Source organism: Mus musculus, assembly GCF_000001635.26.
Source record: "Mus musculus strain C57BL/6J chromosome 1 unlocalized genomic contig, GRCm38.p6 C57BL/6J MMCHR1_RANDOM_CTG1".
In the NCBI taxonomy this organism is placed as follows: domain Eukaryota; kingdom Metazoa; phylum Chordata; class Mammalia; order Rodentia; family Muridae; genus Mus; species Mus musculus.
In genome coordinates, this window is record NT_166280.1 from 21837 (window position 1) to 46741 (window position 24905).

Sequence of the window (24905 nt, forward strand, 5' to 3'; positions counted from 1 at the left end):
CAAGATTTTCTGTGCCTTTCGTTGCCCCTTATTCATCAAGGCAGACACTTATTGTCCAAGGATACTTAGTTTAGGTTGTTTTTAAGTGCTTTATGAGTAAGATTTCCCAGCATGTTCTTTAGTGTAAAGGTTGCTTTCTCCACAGAATGATTCTGCTGTGAACTTTTGTTGAAGAATGCAGTGGCAGTTGGCTCCTTTTTATTGCTATGTAGTCTACTTTGTCTGAGTACCCCAATTTTTTTGTATGCTCTCCTAATGTTAGATCCTCAACATTCCCACTTTTGGACATGACAAAGGTGTTAGTGAAAGACCCCCGAAGGGAGACCCTCACTCAAGCACTCAAGCCCCGGGACAGCCGCGGACCCAAGAAGACACTGAGACCATACATAAAATGTAGAAGGTAAGATTTAATAAAGCAGCAACATGAAAGCACATAGACCAGAGCTCTGGGGTCGAAACTCATACACCTAGTGGTGTAGAGGAGAATCGACGACCAGCCAAATTTTTCACAGGCTTATATAGTAAAACTCAAGGGGGGAGAGCTGGGCAGGGAAAGTACAAGTTTACATCACTAGGGGGTTCTGCCAAGGGACAAGGGGTTCTGCCAAGGGAATCTACGTAACTAAGGGGTCATGTCCTATCATTTGGCAATGTACCTGGTTCATTTTGAGGTTGTTCCAGGAGGCCCTTATCTCAAAAATGTTCTTGGAACAGTTTTTAGTTGGGAGGGTTCGAACTCTAGGGTGAGGAGTTCAGGAATGCATTCTGGGGTGAAGAGTTCAGGAGTATTCCGGGAACAATCTCTAGATGGGAGGGGTCGGGTTCTGGGGTGAAGAAGAGTTCAGTAAAAATTTTTATTCTTCATTCCCCACTTCTTTTAGGAGATAGCTCTAATCTTAGAGCGAGTTTTCAACCTCCTGAAGGACCCGATATTGTTGCCTTAGTACCATAACTTGGACTGCGTTTATCCTTTCTCTAATAAAAGCTACTAACTTATTAAGGATGCATGGGCCAAAAGTAAGCAAAAGCATAAGTGTAATTAAAGGTCCTGCTATAGTAGAGAGGAGAGTGGTGAGCCAAGGGGACCTATTAAACCAGCTTTCAAACCATCCTTGTTGGGTTTCTCTTTCTCTTTTACGTATATCTAGGCGTTCTCTAAGTTTAGCCATAGAATCTTTGATTACTCCTGAATGGTCAACATAAAAACAACATTCTTCTTTTAAGGCAGCACAGAGTCCTCCTTCTTTAAGGAATAATAAGTCTAATCCCCTTCTATTTTGCAGCACCACTTCGGACAGGGAAGTTAAAGATTCTTCTAATTTGGTTATAGACTGTTCTATAGTTCTAAGATCAATATCCATAGCTGCACGTAGTTCTTCATAGTATTGGGGGGTTTTAATTAAGGCAGCCGTTCCTGTACCTACTCCAGCTGCTACTCCCAATCCTAATAGAACTGCCAAAGTTAAGGTAACGGGTTCTCTTTTCTAGCGGACCCGATGTTCAAATTTATCTAAAAAAGAGCTATCATCATGATACAAGAGTCTGGGAATAAGCTGAACCAAAATGCAGAAATCTTTGGAACTATTAAAAACAGACATAGACACACAAGGAGTGAGACCGGTATTACAAGCCCACACTGTGTCTAGGGGAGGCACTAGATACTGACCGCTTTTGCTAGACTGAATGTCCTGGGTCTGATTACAGAGGTGCCCTTTATCCTGAGGTACCCGGCCCAGACAAAGCCCTCTTCCTGAAACTGCTGCTAGGGTCAACTTTCTGTTTTCTCCCCAAAGGCATTGAGAATGATCTGAAGTAGTATTATAAGTCCTGATCTGAGCTATTCCTTCATAATAAGGGGGGCTAGAGTCATAGCATAACCAGCATGATTGAGTCATATTAGGGTTAGTTCTATTTAGAACTAAAACAGCTCCTTGGACTAGACTGACCAGATGGTCCTCTGTTCCTAGGGGCGGTGGGGAAGCCAAGGTAGGCTTTATGAGGAGAGTATTAGTTCCTAGGGAGGGTACCACTGTGTTGAGCTGTGGAGTTGGTGGAGCTGGTACAGTCGGGACCTTTGGGGGAGCCAGTACGACTGGGGGGCCCTGTTCTATAAGGACCTTGTTGGGCCCTACGATTGTCACTGCCGGGTCTCTCACTGTCAGTCTGATCGTGAAAATGAACCCAGGATCTCTTAGTGGAATGTATACTCGCCAACCCCACCTATTTCCTTTAAGCCAACTTAGACGGTGTTGTTTTCCTTTCTCGGTGAACCTTATACGTAGGGGGTTGCAGTATTTATCTTTGCATGGTCCTGAGGGTGCTCTGTTTTTAAAAGCGCACCCACTCTCTTGATATTTATAGGGGTTTCTTTCTCCTTCGTTTGACTTATCATAGCCACTACCTCGTTTTACCGTGATTAGGTCCCATTTAGAGGAGGGCTTCCAGTAAGCATCCCCTGTCGTTTCACATGTCCATTTACCACAAAAGTAATCTGATGCCCCCCCGCATTCTTGTTGAAGCCTTTTGCTCTGACCCTGACCAGGGCAAACATAAAAATGTGCAGCTCTAAGATTAGCTCGGTAGAACTGCCCAGAACACCCATATGTGCTCCCTATCCCATTTGGGACACACCGCTCCTCAGGGGGTGGGTTGCTAAGATCAGTATGATCTGAGAGGTCCCAATTGGGGGATCCTGCTGCTAACTTACAGATGTCAGGCGTGAGATCAGGCCATCAAGTCCAGAGGGGATGGACTGCAGTGGTTGCCCATACAATGTTTCCCTTTTCATTAAGCACCTCCCAGGACTGTTGAATTGAAGCATGAGGGTTAAGGTTCCCTAGGTCTAGAGTGGCGCCTGCAGCGCAAACGAAGCTTGAGAGGATTGTCAGTGGCTGCCACTGTCCAATTGTCGTCGTGGTTTTCTTTATCTTGACTGGCGGCCCTCTTGACGTGGGAGGCATGGATCCAGGAGGCGATTCCGTCAACTTTTACCGCAGTAGGGGTTGTCAGTAACACCAAATAGGGTCCCTTCCACCGTGGCTCGAGGCTGCTGGTTCGATGCCGTCTGACCAAGACTTTGTCTCCAACTCGGAACCCGTGGGGTACTGCGGTGGTCCCTGGGGTATAGGCTGCCTTTAGTTGGTCCCAAATCTGGGTCCTAATCACTTCTAGGGCCTTTAAATGAATAAGCAAAGAGGAGGGTAAGACAGGGTCAGAGTCGGAAACTAATGTTCCACCAGCTTCCATTAAGGGGGGAGGTCCTCCATACAGAACTTCAAAAGGAGTGAGCCCAAAACAACCAGGGGTGTTTCGGGCTTGGAAGAGCGCAAGAGGAAGGAGAGCCACCCAGTCTTTTCCGCCGGTCTCAATGGCTAATTTAGTCAAGGTCTCTTTTAAGGTCCTATTCATCCTCTCTACCTGTCCTGAGCTTTGAGGGCGGTAAGCACAGTGTAATTTCCAATCGATGCCCAACTGAGTGGCCAAGCCCTGACTTACCTGGGCAACAAAGGCTGGTCCATTGTCGGACCCGATTACCTTAGGGATTCCAAATCTTGGCAGGATTTCTTCAAGGATCTTCTTGGCCACAATCTGGGCAGTCTCTGTTTTAGTGGGAAATGCCTCGACCCATCCTGAAAAGGTGTCTACAAATACTAACAGATACTTGTTACCATACATTCCAGGTTTAACTTCAGTAAAGTCTACCTCCCAATACACTCCAGGATGGTCTCCCCGTTGTCTCTTTCCACGTTCTCTGTAGGCTTTAGTCGCATTAGTGAATGCACATGGTTTGCAGGAGTCTATAATCTTTTGAGCCACTGACTTCAGGTTGGGGACTTGGTATCGGGAATTTTTAATTAGTCTCATCATTTTTTCAACTCCCAGGTGGGTGAATTGGTGTAGTCCTTTCACAAATTTTATTCCTTCTTCGGGAGTCAATTCTATTTTCCCTTCAAAAAAATATGGGAGGGGATCACTGGTCCACCATAGTTCTTTTATGTTATACCTCTCATCCTCAGTGCTTTTGGGCGGATCACCTTTTTCAGTTAAGATCATGGCCCCTTGAGCAACTTGTTTTGCCACTAAGTCTGCCATTCGGTTGCCCTTGGCCACCAAGTCTTCTCCTTTTTGGTGGCCGGGGCAGTGGATGATGGCTACCTTTTTAGGTGCCTGTATGGCTTCCAACAGGGCCAGAATTTCTTCTTTGTTTTTAATGTCTTTACCAGCCGAGGTCAATAGCCCTCGCTGCCTGTAGATGGCCCCATGGATGTGTGCGGTAGCAAAAGCATATCGGCTGTCAGTGTAGATATTAACGATCTTACCTTTAGCCTCTCGGAGGGCTTGTATAAGCGCTATAAGTTCAGCCTTTTGTGCCGATGTTCCTTCAGGCAAAGCGCTTGCCCAAATTAACTTTTTCCCATCTACCACCGCAGCTACAGCCTTTCGCTTCCCCTCTATCAGGAAACTGCTGCCGTCCGTGTACCAACTGGGAGCTCCAGGCCAGGGTTGGTCAGTCAGGTCACTTCTAGTCCCAGTTTCTTCAGCGAGGATGTCCATACATTGATGTACTGGGACAGAATCATTTGTTAGAGGGAGAAGGGTAGCTGGGTTGAGGATGGCAGGGGGCGCAAAGGTTACACGCTCATTTAGCAGCAGGCTCTGATAGTGTGTCATTCGGGCATTTGTCATCCATCTGTCAGGTGGCTGCCGCACGATACTTTCTAAGGCATGAGGGGCCACAACAGTCACCTGTTGTCCCATTGTCAATTTGTCAGCATCTTTGATCAGCAGGGCCACTGCTGCAATAGCTTTCAGACATGTGGGCCATCCACTAGCAACAGGATCTAATTTTTTTGACAAATAGGCTACAGGTCTCTTCCAGGGTCCCAGTGCTTGTGTCAATACTCCCCTGGCTACACACGCTCTCTCGTCCACATATAGGACGAAAGGCTTAGTCAAGTCTGGTAATGCTAGCGCGGGGGCAGTCATTAGAGACGACTTGATAGCCTCAAAAGCGCTTTGGTGTTCTTCTTTTCACTCGAAAGGAAACCCTTCCTTAGTCAAAGGATATAGAGGTGCCGCTAGGGTTGCAAAGCATGGAATCCAGAGTCTACAAAAGCCAGCAGTCCCCAGAAACTCACGTACCTGCCGTGGGGTGATTGGTGATGGGATCATCATCACAGTCTTCTTCCGTGCTTCTGTGAGCCATCTTTTACCTCCTCGGAGGGTATACCCCAGGTAGGTTACCTCAGTTTGACAGATTTGTGCCTTTTTAGCCGAAACTCGATACCCCAAGTCACTCAGTTCTGCGAGGAGCCTCTCAGTTCCCTGGTGACACAGCTCTTTCGAGGCCGCCGCGACCAAGAGATCATCCACATACTGAAGCTGAGGGTTTCGAGCGGGGAAAAGGCGCGAGATCCCGATGGAGGGCCTCGTCAAACAGGGTGGGGGAATTTTTGAACCCCTGTGGTAGCCTAGTCTAAGTTAGTTGACCAGTCTGTCCGCCCTCTGGGTCCCTCCATTCAAAAGCAAACAGGAGCTGACTCTTAGGGTGCAAACGCAGGCAAAAGAAGTCATCTTTTAAGTCCAGAACTGTATACCATGTTCTCTCAGGTGGGAGAGAGCTTAATAAATTGTACGGGTTCGGGACTGTTGGGTGAATGTCCAGGACCCTTTTGTTAACCTCCCGGAGGTCTTGCACCGGGCGATAGTCATTGGTCCCTGGTTTTCGAACCGGCAGAAGTGGCGTATTCCAGGGGGACTGACAGGCCACTAAAACTCCTTGGTCTAGCAACCTCTGGATATGAGGCCGGATGCCCTCTCTAGCTTCCTTGCTCATGGGGTATTGTTTTACCGAAATGGGGATGGCATCAGCTTTAAGTTCTACCACAACCGGAGGCACTTGTTTAGCCAACCCCATTCCTGCTTGTTCTGCCCAGACATTGGGGAACACAGTTAGCCAACCTGAAGAGACTGCATTTTTGGGTTGTTCTTCATGCAACCGGTACTCTTCCTCTGTGTTGAGGACAAGGCAGGCAACAGGGTCCTTTCCCCAGCTTACTTGTGGGCCTTCTGAAGTAAATTGGACTTGAGCCTTTAGTTTGGTTAGCAGATCGCGCCCCAAGAGGGGAGCAGGGCACTCAGGTACCACCAGAAAGGAGTGGGTCACTATATTCTTGTCTATCTGAAGAGCTCGTTTGGTCGTCCAGGGGTAAAATTTACTACCAGTGGCTCCAATTACCATGGTCTTTTTGGAGCCTAGCTTGCCTAGGGGGTTAGTGAGTACTGAATGCTCTGCTCCGGTGTCTATCAGGAAGTTGACGGGAGTCCCCTCCACGGACAAAGTTACCCTAGGCTCAGGGAGGGGGTCTGAGCCCCGACTTCCCTAATCATCTTCTAGGGTCAGGACCTTGGATCGCTCCCGTTTTTTAGGGCAATTACTAGCCCAGTGTCCTTTCTCTTTGCAATAGGCGCATTGGTCTTTTTCCAGTGGTATCTTTCTGCCACCTGGCGGTTTCACTGCCCTGTTGCCCAGGAGCCCTATTTTACCTTTTCCTGACTGTCTATCATTCACAACTGCGGCCAAAATTTTACTCAGATTTCTCTCCTGTCGGTGATCCCGTCTATTTTCCCTCTCCTCCATTTCTTTCTTCTCTCTCTCCTGCCTCTCTTCTTCTGTTTCCCTCTTGTGATAGACTTTCTCTGCTTCTTTTACTAAATCTTGAGGCGTATGATCTTGGAGCCCCTCCAGCCTCTGCAGCTTTTTCTTAATGTCGGGAGCGAACTGACCAATGAAGGCCATGGCTACAGCGGCTCTCTGCCCCTCTGACAAGGGGTCAAAAGGGGTGTATCTCCTATATGCCTCCATTAGACGCTCAAGGAAGACTGAGGGTGGTTCAGTCTGCCCCTGCAAGACCTCTCTTACCTTAGCCAAATTGGTGGACCGTCTAGCGGCTCCTCTGAGACCTGCCACTAGAGTCCGGCGATAGACAAGGAGGCATCCCCTACCTTCCGCGGTGTTGTAGTCCCAGTTGGGGCGGTTCAAGGGGAAAGCTTCATCCACGAGGTTAGGGAGGGCAGTGGGTGTGCCGTCCTCTCCCAGAACATTTTTTCTCGCCTCCATGAGGATTCTTTCTCTTTCTTCTGTTGTAAAAAGAACCTGCAAAAGCTGCTGACAATCATCCCAAGTGGGTTGATGGGAGAACATAAGTGACTCAAGGAGCCCAGTAAGTCTAGAGGGGTTCTCTGAGAAGGGAGGGTGGTTAGTTTTCCAATTATATAAATCAGAAGAGGAAAAAGGCCAGTACTGTAAAGGAATGAGATCATTAGGTCCTGGTGCTGGCCCTCCCACATGTGCTCTGAGTGGCAAGGCAACTGTTGAGTCTGGCCCCCCTTCTTCCCCAGGGCTTCGGCCTCGGCGACTCCGAGTCCCCCCTGCCGGTCCCTGAGCCCCTCTCGCTATTGGTCCCTGTGGTGGGGCAGCTGCAGGTGGCTGTTGGGGCAGGGGGTAAGGGGGAGGTTGGGAGTCCATCCAGAGGAGGTCGTCAATCTCTGGATAGATCTTGGGGGGTGCTGATGGGCCGGAATTTCCGGCTGCATCAGACTGGGCAACCGCGACCGTCAGTTTCGAAGAGTTTGGGGTCCAAGGCTTGACCCACGGAGGTGGGAATTGGACGAGATTCTGCCAGGTCACAATGTAGGGGATCTGATCAGGGTGATCCCCTTCCTCCTGAAAAACAATTCGCCTGACGGCGGCGATTAGTGACAAGTCAAAAGCACCCTCAGGTGGCCAGCCCACTCCAAACGTTGGCCACTCGGAGGCGCAAAAGGTCTGCCACGGACCCTTTCTGACCTCCACCGACTGGTTGTGGGCTCTGACCCGCACCTCCTTCCAATGCTCCAGAGTCAGAGAAAGGGGAGTGGACACAGATTGTCCCATTTCTAGAAAAACAGTAGACACAACAAGAGCGGACACGAGACTAAGACAAAAAAGAAACCAGAAACGGCGGCGACTCTGCGTCGACCACAAGCAACTCAAAGAATCAGATGGCCTTTCTAAGGCCGGCCGATTGAGACCCTATGCACGAGGTGGGACTCGAACCCATGATCCCATGACCAAACGCGAGGTGGGACTCGAACCCACGGTCTCGCAACAAGGCGCGAGGTGGGACTCAAAACCACGATCTCGCAACAAAACGCGAGGTGGGACTTGAACCCACGATCTCGCAACTGGGCACGAGGTGGGACTCAAACCCACGATCTCGCAACCCCAAATGGTCTCTTGGCCTTCAAAGGGGTCCACCAGGCATCCCTGGTCCTCCCCTGTTCTTCCTGGGACGTCTCCCAGGGTGAACGGACGGTGGACACCTGGACACGTCTATCCTTATCCACCCCGCGTTCCCTCTCGGAGCGCGGTCTCACTGAGTGTCCGCAAAACCGAAACTGCAATCGCACCAAACTGAGAAACAGAACACAGACATCAGACCAAAACAGAACAAAGAATCTTACCTCTAAGTGGGTCTAGGACCTCTGGGTGGTCGCGCTGATTCCCGGCCAATGCACCAAAATGAAAGACCCCCGAAGGGAGACCCTCACTCAAGCACTCAAGCCCCGGGACAGCCGCGGACCCAAGAAGACACTGAGACCATACATAAAATGTAGAAGGTAAGATTTAATAAAGCAGCAACATGAAAGCACATAGACCAGAGCTCTGGGGTTGAAACTCATACACCTAGTGGTGTAGAGGAGAATCGACGACCAGCCAAATTTTTCACAGGCTTATATAGTAAAACTCAAGGGGGGAGAGCTGGGCAGGGAAAGTACAAGTTTACATCACTAGGGGGTTCTGCCAAGGGAATCTATGTAACTAAGGGGTCATGTCCTATTATTTGGCAATGTACCTGGTTCATTTTGAGGTTGTTCCAGGAGGCCCTTATCTCAAAAATGTTCTTGGAACAGTTTTTAGTTGGGAGGGTTCGAACTCTAGGGTGAGGAGTTCAGGAATGCATTCTGGGGTGAAGAGTTCAGGAGTGTTCCGGGAACAATCTCTAGATGGGAGGGGTCGGGTTCTGGGGTGAAGAAGAGTTCAGTAAAAATTTTTATTCTTCATTAGGAGTGCCCATGGAGACATCTCTCTGTGGCCCTGTGCTTTCAAATTCTTACAGAAACATCTAGGGGTGACATGCTGGTACATAGGGTATATTTTTTCTTGTTCCTCTGCCAAGATCCACAAAGACTATGATGAGGACCAAGCCAGGAAGATGCTGCAAGCACAGGCCTATGTGGGGACTAAGGAGTAAACAGGAATGTCCCTGTTTTACAAGGCAATGCTGGCAAATGGACCTTTTCCTGCTCCGTTTACTAGCTGTGGGTCCTGCATTCTATCCATTCTCTGACCATGGTTTTAACAGAGTGGCATCAGCTTAGCCCTCTCAGTGGGGCAGAGCCCACCAGAGGGAGGGTCTGGCAATAAAGGTGGGTGTCATCAAGGCCTCTCTGGGGCAACCCATACCTCCTAAGTGAGAGGTATACACTCAGGTGCCTGAGGTTCTGCTCTGATATCATGCCATGTCATTCCAGAGGCTGCACCCTCACCTGTGGGCTTATATTTTTCAAAACCTACGTTCATAAGGGTTCTTAAACACTCCAACATTTCTTACAGCCCACTGAACAAAGGTAGGGGAGGAAGAGAAGTTAATAGGAGGAGGGGGACCTGGACTTGTTTAGAAGTAGTTCTTTGGGGAGACTCCAGTCTTTGTTGTCAGCAGTCCAGTCCACTAGCAGAACACCAAACATGGATCGGCAGCAGAGGCTCGATCCAGAAGAAACCATGAGTCTCTGCTGGTCAATCTGCAGGAGGCTGGAGAAGGGGTCAGAAGCCACCAGAACATCATGAGAAGTTCTTTGGTGCATTTTTCTCTATGAAATCACTTTGTGACAAGTGAAGATCGACAAGGAAAGCAAGGCTAACCAATGCAAGAGCGTTATCCACTGTCTGTTGGGTTATACTTAAATTCTTTCCAAATATCATGTGACCTCTCAAGGATCTGCTCCAGCAAAACATCACATGCCCCTTCTTCACAAGACAGCGTCCAGAAAGACACCATATGTCTATTCTCTGCAAAGCGTCCTCTCACATGTCTGCTTCAACAAAACATCCTCTCAGAAGAGAGCTTCCAGAAAAACATGACATCACACAACTGAGTCTCCAAAGAAATCACAAATTTCCACTTCACTCATCTTTCATTCAGACCATTTCCTTTTCTCACCCAGTTCCAGGCCATCAGGGCCTGAAAGTAAGGCAAAGAATTTCCATAGAAGGAACCAGAATTAGACTGGAAGCCCTGGGTACCAGAACAGAAGCCTGAGTTTCAGAGTAGGTCTATGTGTCACCTGTAGCTCCCTCCCTACTTCAATCCTGACCATTATCCAGGAAGGTCTAGAGTTCCTTTCTGGGGACTGTTCTCTGCAGTGAGCAAACTGCCCTATCCAGGTGTGTGTTGAAGGTCAAAGGATTAGCACTGGTATGTGCTTTCCATTTAAAAAAAATAGGGGTGTTATTATCATACTGCAAATAGACCCAACAGCCAAGTGTGTGACAGTGATGTTCCTAGCATTACAATGGTGCTGCCAGTCTTAGCTGATCTGTAACCCAAATGTGGCTCAGCAAACTTAAGGCACCTACTAAACCCTCAAGAGGGTTTCAAAGTTCTAAGCCAGATGCCAGGGAAAACTGCTTTGTAGTAGTTCTCAGTCCCTGAGAGAAGGTAGGCCATTGCCCAGCAGGAGGTATCAGGCTATCATGCGCAGTAGCCTCTGTAGGAGAGACCCAGTGCCAACAACCATTAGTAGAGACAGGCATTACTCAGTCACAGCATATTTCCATAGCCCCTGGGAAGGGTAGTATAACATGCTAGTCTTGACTTCAAACAGGACTGAGCAAGTATTCAACCCAGTTGGTTGAGTTGCCAGCTTTAGCAATGGCCATATCTGCTTTCAGTTTCATGTAACTGGCTTGAGCAATGGGCACCAGCTTAACTGAGCTCACGAGCCATGCCCAGGTGAGTCTTGATGGAATTTTTCAGAAACTGGTTATAGCTTGAAGTACCCTGGACCCCAGGATTATCATGGGGTTGGAATGTCCTTTAGTATGCCGTTCTCTTTGGAAGACCACAACAGTTTTGGTGCTTCCCCTGTTGTCAGTTTCGGGTCTGTTGTTGACTCTACTCAAGATGGATGTCTTATTTGGGAAAATTCACAAAGCCTCCCTCTGTGCATCAGGCCTTCACTTCCACCATTAAAGCTATTGTTCCCAGCCACTAACAATCAGTGAACATCCAGAGGGACCCTGTCCCAAACAAAGTGCTACACAAGGATAGACATGTGTCATTGTCTTCTGACCTTTGTACGTGTGCACTGGAACAGACTTGCCTGCATTCATAGACACACATGAACATGGACATACATACATCCTATATTTCAGCACACACAGATAAACAAATAGTAACAATCCATCACTGCACCACTAGACAGACCTTCTACTTCTCCAGAGCTGTGGGCCCATGAGTTTGGATAATTAAAGAGAAAACCCAACAAAAGATTCTACTAGGCTTCCTTAAAGTCCCTCCACCCCAACCCTGGCCCTTCTGGTGGTATATGAAACATGTGAGAGGGTTCATGCTACAACTTGAAGAGAATAGAGACTAAGAAAACTCTCCACATGGAAGTTGAGAGCATTCCTTGACTTCCAGTGTAGCATTCTCTGGGTTGGATTTGCACGGTAGATACATTCCCCAACATTTATCATTCCATTAGCAGGAATTAGCTTTCACAGGTGTTCAAAGCGAGGTGTTCTCCATGGCCACAGCCCAAGACACATGAAGAACTGAAATTCAACTCTGGCATCAAATTGCATATGACTAAACTGTTAAGAATTGTGCCCATTTCTAAGATCTGAAGTTTGAAAACAGTATCTGAATGCTGCTTTTATTTAAGGCCCAGAGAATTATGTTATATCTCTGAATATTGATTCTGTTCTTTTGTTTTGAAGGAAAAAAGAAAGGCCACAACTGGTCAAAACCAAAATGGAGAAAGCCAATGAGTGTACAGAGAAAACGTAAGCAAACTGAGGGACTGGTACAGCTCTTGTGTTTATTAAGGTGTTGCCCATTGCACACTTGGGGGCTCATGAGTTGCTGAGCCATGATTGTGTGTGTGTATGTGTGTGTGTGTGTTGTATTCACACAGGTACATATGGGTGCACATACTTGCCCCCACATGTGTGGGCCTGAGGAGGATGTCAAATATCCTGCTCTCTCATTCTCTACCATATTCCCTTGATAATTGTCAGTCAGCAAGCCCCCATGAGCCTGTCTCTAGACCCTTAACATTAGTCCTATAGGTACATACCTATGTACTTTTTACGTAGAAGCTGGTATCTAAACTCATAGCCTCATGCTTACCTATTTATTGCTCTGTGCAATCTCCACCCTCCCACAAATATTTTATAGCTACATTAAGATATGGATTAAGATGCTGTAACAAAGTCTTTTACCAACAGTTTGTTTCTGGTTCATGTGGTGGTCCAAAGTTGAAAGGGAAGTGCTGTCATCCTCAGAATAAAATTTTTTATTGATTTAGAAAAATGTCTAGAAGAAGGATGAATGAAGCAACCAGGCTGCATGTTCATATGTAAAAATGTGTGTGTGTGTGTGTGTGTGTGTGTGTGTGTGTGTGAGAGAGAGAGAGAGAGAGAGAGAGAGACAGAGACAGAGACAGAGACAGAGACAGAGAGAAACAGAGAGACAGAGACAGGGAGACACACAGAGAGAAACCTGCCAAAGCATAAATTTTTGCCTAAATTCAGGTCTCTTAATTATTTATCTGTCTAGAGAGAGAAAGATATACTTGACAGAAAAATAACTGACAGTCCATGATTGTAAATGTGCTCATTGAAGGACTGATGGGATGCCTCTGTGGGTGTAATCACGAGGCCCAGAGTTTGGATCCCTAATACCCACATTAGAGTGTGGGCATAATGTACATATCTGTAACCCCTCACTGGGGAGGCACATCCAGGTAGACCCTTCACAGTGCTTGATTGGTAAGTCTAGTCAGATCAGTGAGTCCCAAATTGACTGTCAGACCTGTGGCAACAGCAAGGTGGAGAGCTATTGAGGAAGACACCAAACTTTGATCTCTGGCCTCCGCGCATGTTCAGGCACACACACATGCACATACATAGGAACACATTCATGTACACACATGCACACATATGCAAAGATACATACATTGGTTATTGGAATAGATGTGATGTCTATATTTTTATTTGTTTTTTAAAATATTGAATATGATCAGCCTTTGTCATGAAAGGTATTCTTTAGGGATACATACAAACACACACACACAGAGAGAGAGAGAGAGAGAGAGAGAGAGAGAGAGAGAGAGAGAGAGAGAGAGCGCAATTGACCTTAGAATGTTTTGAACAATTTAATCACAAATATATCTACATGGTGGTGTTTCCTATAATCTTATACCTATATTGTATATATATTTACAAACATCCCTGCTGTCTGATTTTAGTGATGGTCTAAAGGATTCCTTTCTCCTAAACAAAAGCTAAATGCTGTTTTTCAAATGATTATCAATTTTGCATCAGGTCTATGAATTTGGCATTGGAATCCAACTTGATATTAATTTCACCAACTAAGAGTCTTATGCTCTTGACAATGTCCTGGCTGTGCTGTGGACGAATGTGTATATTTTTGTTTGAAAAGGAGAAAAGGGGGCTGCATCCATCTTTTTGAATGTGTATTATGAAAACCACACTATTTGGGCTGAGGTTTTTGAAAACACTTCCATTAATTATCTTCATGTGTAGGCAAATAGATTTCTTTCCAACATATTAATACAACTGAATCCTGCATGTGCTTTAACCCTGACTTCTGCCTGGAAGACCACAGCTCCTTGTTGTGAGCTCTTATCCCCAGTGTGCAGAGAAAGCACCCTGAGGTAGCAGGATGCTTCCCTTTCTCCTTCCATTTCCCCTGTGGTTTGGCTCAACTCCGAGTTTGCCTGTGTCCCTCCTAGGTGGCAGAATAGCTGTTGTCCAGGCAGTTTTCAAGAGAAAGAAAATGAAAAAGAACCCAGAACGCACTGCTAAGATCAGGGGTAAGACAGCTTCTGTGGGTCTTTCCCTTCACCCTTGTCTGGTAAGATTGGGGTTATCTGAAGATTAAACACAAAAGAAAGCAAAACCAAAAACACTACTCAAGCTTACTTATCAATTTGAGAGTAAAGCTGTTAGGAGCAAGAGCATAAATTGTATTTATACCACCAATGTGTCTCTCCTAATATCTTCTTCTTAGTTGAACCATATTTTTATGGAAATACTTCTCTCTTATATATTGGTTATTAAAATGGCCAGATCTGGAAGAGGAAAGCAGATTTACTCTCAGTCCTTTCCTTCCCCTCTTTTGGTGAGTTCTTTCTCATCTTGGATAGGCCCTGTAGCTTTCCGGGTCCATTTCTGCAGCAGCAGTTTTCCACAGGAGAAGCTGAGAGCACTTTCTGACCTGGTACCCAATTTTTGAGACAGGCAGACCACGTCTGAGAGAACAAAGGGCAAAGGAATGAACCTTCATGCTATCTCCAATTTAAAGCACTTCCTCTCTGTTAGCCTGGGAAAAACCCCAGACTAGAACATGCAAGTAGGGCTGGCACCACCCCGTTTTTAGCGCTCTTGGAGCTCTGCCTCTATTCCCTAGCAGCTGGTGTGCAGCCATTGGGTTGGGGAGATTGAAGAGAACAGAGGTGACTGGGTGCTTGAGCAGGTGTCTTGTCTGGTGGAAGATGTTGGAAGTATTGGATGCTCTCTCTCCCATGATATGCTGCCGTCACTTCCACAGTAGGGAAAGATGAGGGGCCAGACATCAGGTTCACTTCATTAAAGAAATTTTGCTTTCCTTTGGGGGTCTGGTGTAAGCCCCGCTGGCATGATATGATCCCACTGATGTGTTCTGTGGTCACACTGTGGTTTGGCCCTTTGCCTTAGGATGTTTAGTATCCCAGGGGACTACCTCAACCAACTCAACTGGAAAAAATGACTTTTCATTTTTCCCCCTACAGAAACTCCTATGTCATTAGTGACATGAGCAGACTAACAGGTTACTTTATTTGCCATTTACTAAATTGATCACAACTATTGAGTCTTCTATAAAGTTTTTGAAAAAAACAGCAGAGAATTGACAAATCTGTTATTCTAAAGTTTAAGACTGACCATAACAACTGTTTTTAAATAACTTTAAACTGTGTTCTGACCACAATTGCATTTATGGGGTTAGTGATGGATTTCAATTTAGTACATGGGCAAAAATGACTCTGGATGCAACAAGAACTCGGTCTTGCCTTGCTCAGGTGTTCTGTTTGGAAATAAAATGTTGAAGGATCTAACATGTATCTAGATCTAAATCCCAATCTCCCTATACCAACTTCTCTGTTGCTAAAATAGACATCAGTGTTTTCTTTATCTCTTCAAAATACAAGCCTTAAACATGTTCAATAAAAGGTAATCCAGCAGACCTTATAGTCCCACAATGAAAAACACCACACAGCAGTAGGGAGGCAAGATATCTCAATTTGCTGTGCTGGCTGATCCTGCTGCCAAAACTTTGACACCAAGCCAGGCTGGAATTTGCCGGGATGACTCAGGTGGAAATCTTCCCAGTAGGCTATGAACATGGGACTTAAGAAGGAGGAGGAATGGGCTAGCATGACTTAACCTTCTAGAGTCTCAGTGGCATCTCGAACCAGGAGGAGGATAGTTCCTTTGAAAGCCAGTTTGAGTGGAAGACCTTGTATTGCCTGGTGGTCCCGCCATCCACAGAGAGGACGCAAGAGTTTTAGTTTCTATAACAGCGTATGCAGCTGAATTACCTACCAAGATGCTTCCTATCTACTCACTGTGTCTGAGAGAGTAACAAGAATTTTGATGCTGCAGCTGAAACAAGGTCCAGAGCCCTGGGCCACTACAAGACTGCCTGCCTTGACCTGCAGACTCTCAAGAGTGGATACAATCTCTGCCACACACAGGGTGTCACCCAGCAGTGATTGTAGAAGAAGGTGACCCAGAGTGTTGGGCAAAGACCTGAGTCCAAGTTTTCTCTTTTTTTGACCAAAATGGACTTGGACAAGTCCTTTGTCTCTCACCTCAGACTCATTTCTAACGTTAAGAGGGTCATCTACGTCAACCCCTTCAGTCCATAGCAGGCTTGATCACAAACTTAGTCTCAGCACCATGGACAGTTCACTGCAGGCTCCCTCCCAGTCCCACTCCATCAAAGTCTCTGCACTGATGGCAGGGAGAGCAAACTTATCTTCTCTTCCTTGAGGTGTTTTCATCTCTACTTCTGTGGAGTTGCATCTCTCCACCTCCTGTATTGTTTTCAGATTGTTCTAGAGCTATCTGGGCTTTTCTATCAGCTACAGACACAAATCACTCTTGTCAGGGAGAAATGAAGCAGGGCAGACATACAGATAAATTCGAATTGATCCACCCAGCTCTGCCTATCATCTCCTCTCCCTGCTCACCAAGTTAGTACTAAAATGGGGAGATAAGAGGACCATATCTGGCTACCATCTTTAGTAAATAGCACATCTGGACAGCTCCTGCCATAACCCAGCAACAGCTGTATGTTTCATGAAGCAATCAGTGGGGCTAACCAGAGTGAGTGGGAGTCAGGACAGTTTTATTGAATCCAGATTTCTCTGCTAAAGCCTTATTATTATTATCATTTTATAAATTAGGGGTATTTTGTCACTATGTATCTAATATGCCACTTGCAAGAAAGATTTAGAAGCTAGACATGTAAGGGTCAAAATGTCCCAAGTGTTAAAGGAATGGCCCCAAGAGGGACAAGGAGGAGTTGAGCAATTGAAAAGTGACACACAAGAAGAAATCCTCTTTTCAGGTCTAAGAAGACGCAGAAAAGAAAATGCCAATTTTAGTGCTGAGTTGCTTCTCGTGGTAACTTGAAGGGAGTGTTACACAAGGATAAATTCAAGCAAGGTGGGCTTCATGGTTTTTGTTTTGCAAATGCTAAATTTTGAAATCACATGTAATAATGCAACTATTACTTAAGGAACTGTGGGGTAAGCATGGCTTGACATCAGGAAGGGATCCTGATGTGCTATTTTCACACTTGAAGAAACAATACATAATAGATGCTCACAACAACGTGAATATAGCCACGAGATGCCCAGAGAACCAGAAAGAAGCCCATGAACTTCCGTCCATAGATGGAAATTATTGTGTAGTTTCATTCTGGTCAGACACAAATGGGAAGAGGCTATAAACATCTGTCTTCACATCCCTGTGTCATTAGAACCAGGGCATGGCAGTCATGGGAAGGCCATCACAGGACTGAGAATCAGAGAACCCAATTTCCAGCCTCAGATTGGCCAAACAAGATGTTCTCATTCTATAGAGAGGGGGGCTTTCTGAGCCTGAATTTTTCCATTAGGAAATAGAGGACAATAATTTAAAGCCTGATCGATGGGGATTAATGTATATCATTGGTATAGCATATTCTTCAATAATATGCCATAAAAGTGTGCAAGAAATAAAGCCTCAGTATGATGGTCTTCATCTCAGAGCTCTCTTAATAGGAGGCTGTGGATGACAGTTAACAGAAAAGATTACATTGTCTCTATTTTTAAGAGTTTTAGTGAGTTATAATTCATACATTATATGATTCAGCAATTAGAGTCTGTAAATAAATGGGATTTTCTTTTTTGGAACATCTGAAACAATTACCATGAGAATATATTTTCTTCCCTTTGTCACTCTACTAATCAATTGCCCACCTAATTTCTGTTCTATAAATCTTCCCACGGTACCCATTTCATACAAACAACATCCTATAATATACACCACTTGTGACTGTCTGCTTTCATTTACCATGATGATTTCAAACCACACCTGTGTAGTTTATGCAAGATATAGTTTTCATTTAGGAATAACATGATATTCCACTGTATGTACATATTACATTTTCATCGTTCCTTCATCAGTTTGGATTATTTCTGTTTTGGGATGTAATAAATAATGTTTGGAGAATTCGAGGAGGACAACATGTGTAGGAATATACATACTCAGTTTGAGGCACACTGAAGGGAAATTTCTGGGTCATATGGTGAAAGATTATATGTTGAACTCAGTAAGGAATCACCAAAATGTTTTTGGTGGTGGCTACACTGTTTGTTTTTCCACCAGCAATGCAGGGGCGCTCCCACTTCCCTACGTCAAAAGCTGCTGTTTCCTTTCGTCTTCTCTAATGATTATCGTGGTGGATGTAAAATGGTGTGGTAGGAATTTTGTTCTCATTTTCATAATAATGAAGATGCCAAACATATCATTAGCTTTTTAAAAAATTATAATCTCTATTTCCACGGGATAAGATTTATGTCTGATGCTGTCTACCTATGACTGCAGGGATGGACAAACATCTGTTCAGTATTCCCTTTAAATTGGATAGAAAGCGATGTCACCTAATCCTGAGTTGCAGAAACCAGTGGCAGTCTTAGTCATAACTGCAGATTCTACCTCCACCTTGCCTGGGGCACCTGAGACTCTGGTTGTTCTCCAGCTTGAGAGCTCAGCATCAGGCTAGACCCCAGTCACACTGTGGACTCCAGTCACACTGTGGAGTTGCTCGATGGCTTGTCTGTTTCTTGGTGACCCTGAAGTAGTTTTAAAAGGTGGTGATTATCATCTTTTTTTCACACATGAACATGAAAGAAATATGCAAAGTTTCATGAAGCTCTTTAGGGAACCCCAGGGTTGAGCTGGGACTCCCGAAGGCAGGCAGGAGGCTATTGACTTTCAGCACAGCTTTGGTGGCTCTAGATCCAGTGTGGTGGGAGATCATGAATCTGAGCCCTAGGTACAAAGCAGGCTCAGAACTAACCTATTGTGGTCTTACAGGGATATCTGTGAAGTCCATACAGTGTCAGAATGGAAACTGTTTCACACTCTCGGAATTTGAAATGATGGGAGGCTATGGAAAGTCAAAGAACTGGAAACTGAGTCTGCGCTGCCATAATTGGCCCCTGAAACTCCTGATCCAGGTATTGCAAATGAGGAGAGGAAGGTCAGAGCTTCAGATCAAATAGCCATTGAGTTATGGGGAAGTTCTGAGACTTCAGGAGAGAGACACCCCTCATTCACAGCCTCATGGAAGGTACACCCTTGGTGGTATTGACAAATGAGAGATACAGAACCTCTGAGGTGGGAATGGTCATTTTGAATAGGGGTGTTTGCAGAGAAATTTCTGCCTGAAGCCCAAGTAAGAGTTGACTCTCAAACAAGTGGGAGACAGTCTAGGGCAAAGAGGACCTTCAAGGGCTGGAGAGATGGCTCAGTGGTTAAGAGCACTGACTGCTCTTCCAGAAGTCATAAGTTCAATTCCCAGCAACCACATGGTGGCTCACAACCATCTGTAATAGAATCTGATGCCCTCTTCTGGTGTGTCTGAAAACAGCTACAGTGTGCTCATATAAATATAACTAATAAATCTTAAAAAAAAAAAAAAAAGAATAAGGACATTCAAACAGAGTTCCAACGAGGGCCCCTGTGAAGATATAGGGAGTGTGCTGTGTGTTTGGCATAACCCATCCTTTAAGGTTTGTAATTGTAGCTTTTATTTGCTTGAATTAATTGTCATCTCCGAGGTTTACTGCCTCTGATGCTAACCTAAGCCTAGGCCTAGAAACTTCTAGCCTCTGTACAATCTTGTCTAGGCCTGGAATGTGTTCAGCCTCTGAGGCTTACTGCTGATTAAGCTCATCCTTTCTACTGCTTTCTGAACTGTGGCTGGTTCAAATCAGCTGTTCTGGCTCAAAGTCCTGTTCAAGCTGGCTGATTCAATCTGCCTTATCTCAGTTTCTCCTGAATTGTTCTGCTTGGCCTCATGCTAACTTTGGCAATCTGTTCTAATCTTGCTCCTTCTCATTCTCTGGCGCATTCTGTCCTCACCTGTGTCTGGCTTCTTCTCTCTTCAACTGGTGTCTGCAAAGCTCTCCTGGTAGAACTGCCTCCTTCTCTTTTGTTTTCCTCTCACTGCACTGCCCCTTAAGTAGCTCCCCTTCCCTCTCTCTTCTCCTGAGAGCTGGGCAGATCCTATTCTGTCACATCTTTTTCTGATTTGTCACTTTATCTGCCACTCAATTAGACATCACTTTTAAACACTGGTGCTTCCTTCTACAATCTAACTTCACCTTCACTGTTTGGGATTAAAGGTGCATACTAAGGGTATATCTGTATTCTAGCCAGAGGGATTAAAGTGTGTCCTAAGAGCTGAGCCACACTAGAACTAGAAACAAGTTTTTTCAGTAAATAACACAATCCCAGGGTTCACAGTGTTAACAAATATCCTGCAACAGAGGTTGTTGGTGCAGGATTTAATTAATGCCACTGTAATTACCCCAAATCCAAAATTCAGACAAGAAATCAGTTATATCCTTGAAGTTAGAAATGGCAGTTGAAGACAAAACATCTTGGCAAAAGCTTTAATCTACTCAAACCCCTACAATTCTAGATTATATCAAGTTCAAGAATAAACTTACCATACCAATCTCCAACCCTGAGTGACTGACATGACTACAGTCCTTGGATTTTAGTGACAGTGACTCATGTCTCACATACCCATCTCTTTGGTCTTGTGGGATTTTCTACAGGGTTCCAAAAGCTCCAGATTATTTTTTGTTTTTTTGTTTTCTTCCTTGAACCCACTTGCCTGGTCATCTGTAGTCATATCCTGCCATTTCAGAGGCCCTACCACAGGCTCTGGGCCCTCTAGACAGAAATCTCTCCAGATTGTTCAGTTCATGGTATGCTCACTGCTTAATTTACAGGATGTGGTATTCTCTTAGTTTATTCAATTCAATTCAATCCCTAGTACATTATCCCTTAGATGAGTCAATGTCATTATTGTTATAGAGGCAAGTAGACTAAATATTTTATTTCAGAAACTTCTTTTATCTACATGCTAGGAATATTAGTCAGATTATGTAAAAATCTTGTTTTATGGCTAGTTGTCTTAGTTAGGGTTTTATTGCTGTGAAGATATAACATGACCAGGGCAACTCTTATAAAAAATTTTGTTTTCATTGGGTCTGGCTTACGGTTCAGAGGTCTAGTCCATTATCATCATGGCAGGAAGCATGGCAGCATGCTGGCTGACATGGTGCTGGAGCAGTAGCTGAGAGTTTTACAACTGGATTAGAAGGCAGCAGAAAGTTGACTGTGAACCTCTAGGTCTGGTATGAACTACCTAGAACTCAAAGTCTGCCCCCTAGTGATGGAATTCCTCCAACAAAGCCATGCTGGTTTCAACAAGGCCACGCCTCCTAATAGCACCACTCCCTATGGGGGCCATTTGTATTCAAACCAGCACCCTAAGATTCTGGGTCAGGATCTTTGGTTTCACAGGGAAGATGGGGTCTGGTTCATGCCTCCCTTCTCCCAGACTTCACTGAAGACCAGGAAGCCTTGTTTTGCAAATTGTGTTCCATGTTTTTCCTAAATCTACCAGGCAGAAGCATCAATTTCCTTATAGATTCGTGCAAAGGCCACCTTGTGGAGGATTGCCAATGGTGAAGATGTTCTATTTTCTAGATTCAGAACTCAGATGAATGTGAGGTGTGCCGGGATGGAGGAACACTCTTCTGCTGTGATACTTGTTTCAGAGCCTTCCATGAGGACTGTCATATCCCAACAGTGGAAGCTGAGATGTGAGTGGGATGGGATCCCTTCTCTGTCTCCTAGTACCCCGGCCTTGTCATATGCATCATCCTTATGGAGTGGTAGTGTGGGTCTTGAGGTGGGAAACACAAGGGCTCTTAACAGATACCAAACAGGAAGACCCAGAGAGCTGTCTCAAGATGCTGTCAGCAAAAGGTTAATGTTCTCTGTGTTAGGGAGCCATCTCTCCTGATATAAAGGCTGGGTCCTTTGCCTACACACCACTACTGCCTTTTCTCAAAGTTGTATACTAAAGCCTCTTGTTCAAAAGATTGGGGGTAGAATACACTACTTTTGCTTTCTATGTACTTATGAAAGAAAAATAAGCATGACTGACTACTTCCCACATTTCACCACATTGCAATGGACTCTTGGAAGTTCAAGATTCCCAGAATTTTTGTGAAGACCATTTTACTGTGCCTAGTCTCCTTGTGCTCCCAGCAACCTCTGTCAGGAAATGGGGACCTACCACTCATTACAAAGCCCACTTTCCAAGGGCTGCCTCCTGCCATGACATTGACAGGGGGCTGGCAACCTAAGATTCTAAGTGGGGTCCTTCAGTGTCTGAGAACCCTTGCCCCAGATAGACTGTCAGCCATTCACGAAAGCATAATAGCAGGCATAGAAACAGTGGCTGTTTTCACTGGTCATGTCCTCTGCTCACTTCCTGTCCAACCTTTCAGAACACCATGGAGTTGTATCTTCTGTAGGATGCAGTCCTTAGGAAGTCAACCGAGTCTTCCAGAATCTGAGATACTGAAGAGGGAGATGGCTCCCCAGGAACAGTTGGTGAGTCACTGTGAACCAATCTTTTCTCCTTTTTCCTGGATAAGGACAGACAGGCTTGGAGCTAGAAGAATAGCATTCACAGAGAGCCTGCTCTCCCAAGCCACACTCCATCATAGAGCTGTCGCAGCATAACTCCTTGGTATAAAAACTCAGTCATACAAGTTTATAACCAAGAGGCACTCGTGTTGGGCAGATTTGCAGATGGGTTTGAGTGGCGCCTTCCCCCTGGGTACATGTATAGACTCTGCCTTTCTAAGTCACTTTGACTGAGTCCCTTTTTCTTGCAGAAGTGTGAGTATGTTCTCTTGAGAGTCTATTGCTGTTCTGAGAGCTCCTTTTTTTCCAAGATGCCATATTATTATTATGTAAGTAACGGTGGTGAACCCCTGATCCCTGGCTTCCCGATGTCTCATGACTGAGAGGGCCATTGTGGGATTTGTGATCTTAATCCCTGAGGGGCACAGGCTCTGTTGTTTCTGTAGACTTTCTGGGACCCGATGGAAGGTAAATGCTGAACCGTGGCATTCACTCTTCTGTGGCTATTTCCCTCACCAGTTTAGAGAGATGACTGTGGGTGTGCAAGAGCCTATGTGGTTGGACATAATCAAGAAAAAGCTGCCTTCCGCTCGACTCGAGCCCCGGGCTAACTTGCCAGCAGAGTCTTGCCCAACACCTGCAAGGGCCCACACGGGACTCCCCACGGGATCCTAAGACCTCTAGTGAGTGGAACACAGCGCCTGCCCCAATCCAATCGCGCGGAACCTGAGACTGCGGTACATAGGGAAGCAGGCTACCCGGGCCTGATCTGGGGCACAAGCCCCTTCAGCTCCACTCGAGCCCCGGGCTACCTTGCCAGCAGAGTCTTGCCCAACACCCGCAAGGGCCCACACGGGACTCCCCACGGGATCCTAAGACCTCTGGTGAGTGGAACATAGCGCCTGCCCCAATCCAATCGCGCGGAACCTGAGACTGCTATACATAGGGAAGCAGGCTACCCAGGCTTGATCTGGGGCACAAACCCCTTCCACTCGACTCGAGCTCTGGGCAACCTTGCCAGCGGAGTCGCCTGACACCCGCAAGGGCCCACACAGGATTCCACACGAGATCCTAAGACCTCTAGTGAGTGGAACACAACTTCTGCCAGGAGTCTGGTTCGAACACCAGATATCTGGGTACCTGCCCTGCAAGAAGAGAGCTTGCCTGCAGAGAATACTCTGCCCACTGAAACTAAGGAGAGTGCTACCCTCCAGGTCTGCTTATAGAGGCTAACAGAGTCACCTGAAGAACAAGCTCTTAACAGTGACAACTAAAACAGCTAGCTTCAGAAATTACCAGATGGCGAAAGGCAAACGTAAGAATCCTACTAACAGAAATCAAGACCACTCACCATCATCAGAACGCAGCATTCCCACCCCACCTAGTCCTGGGCACCCCAACACAACCGAAAATCTAGACACAGATTTAAAAACGTTTCTCATGATGATGATAGAGGACATCAAGAAGGACTTTCATAAGTCACTTAAAGAATTACAGGAGAGCACTGCTAAAGAGTTACAGGCCCTTAAAGAAAAGCAGGAAAACACAGCCAAACAGGTAGAAATCATTAAAGAAAAACAGGAAAACACATCCAAACAGGTGATGGAAATGAACAAAACCATACTAGAACTAAAAGGGGAAGTAGACACAATAAAGAAAACCCAAAGCGAGGCAACGCTGGAGATAGAAACCCTAGGAAACAGATCTGGAACCATAGATACGAGCATCAGCAACAGAATACAAGAAATGGAAGAGAGAATCTCAGGTGCAGAAGATTCCATAGAGAACATCGACACAACAGTCAAAGAAAATACAAAATGCAAAAGGATCCTAACTCAAAACATCCAGGTAATCCAGGACACAATGAGAAGACCAAACCTACGGATATTAGGAATTGATGAGAATGAAGATTTTCAACTTAAAGGGCCAGCTAATATCTTCAACAAAATAATAGAAGAAAACTTCCCAAACATAAAAAAAGAGATGCCCATGATCATACAAGAAGCCTACAGAACTCCAAATAGACTGAACCAGAAAAGAAATTCCTCCCGACACATAATAATCAGAACAACAAATGCACTAAATAAAGATAGAATATTAAAAGCAGTAAGGGAGAAAGGTCAAGTAACATATAAAGGAAAGCCTATCAGAATTACACCAGACTTTTCACCAGAGACTATGAAAGCCAGAAGAGCCTGGACAGATGTTATACAGACACTAAGAGAACACAAATGCCAGCCCAGGCTACTATACCCGGCCAAACTCTCAATTACCATAGATGGAG

At 45.5% G+C, this 24905-nt stretch overlaps 1 protein-coding gene across 1 annotated transcript; it reads left to right on the forward strand.

The window, feature by feature from the left end:
* Window positions 1–11018: 11018 nt before the first annotated feature.
* LOC108167387 (nuclear body protein SP140-like protein) lies at window positions 11019–23221 on the forward strand (the record flags this gene model as incomplete). Its single annotated transcript, XM_017318885.2, has 7 exons — window positions 11019–11057; window positions 14763–14856; window positions 18980–19122; window positions 21671–21786; window positions 22480–22585; window positions 22873–22950; window positions 23141–23221. Coding segments are annotated over exons 1-7 (657 nt in total), but the record flags the coding sequence as incomplete, so codon positions are not given.
* Between the last annotated feature and the right edge of the window lie 1684 nt (window positions 23222–24905).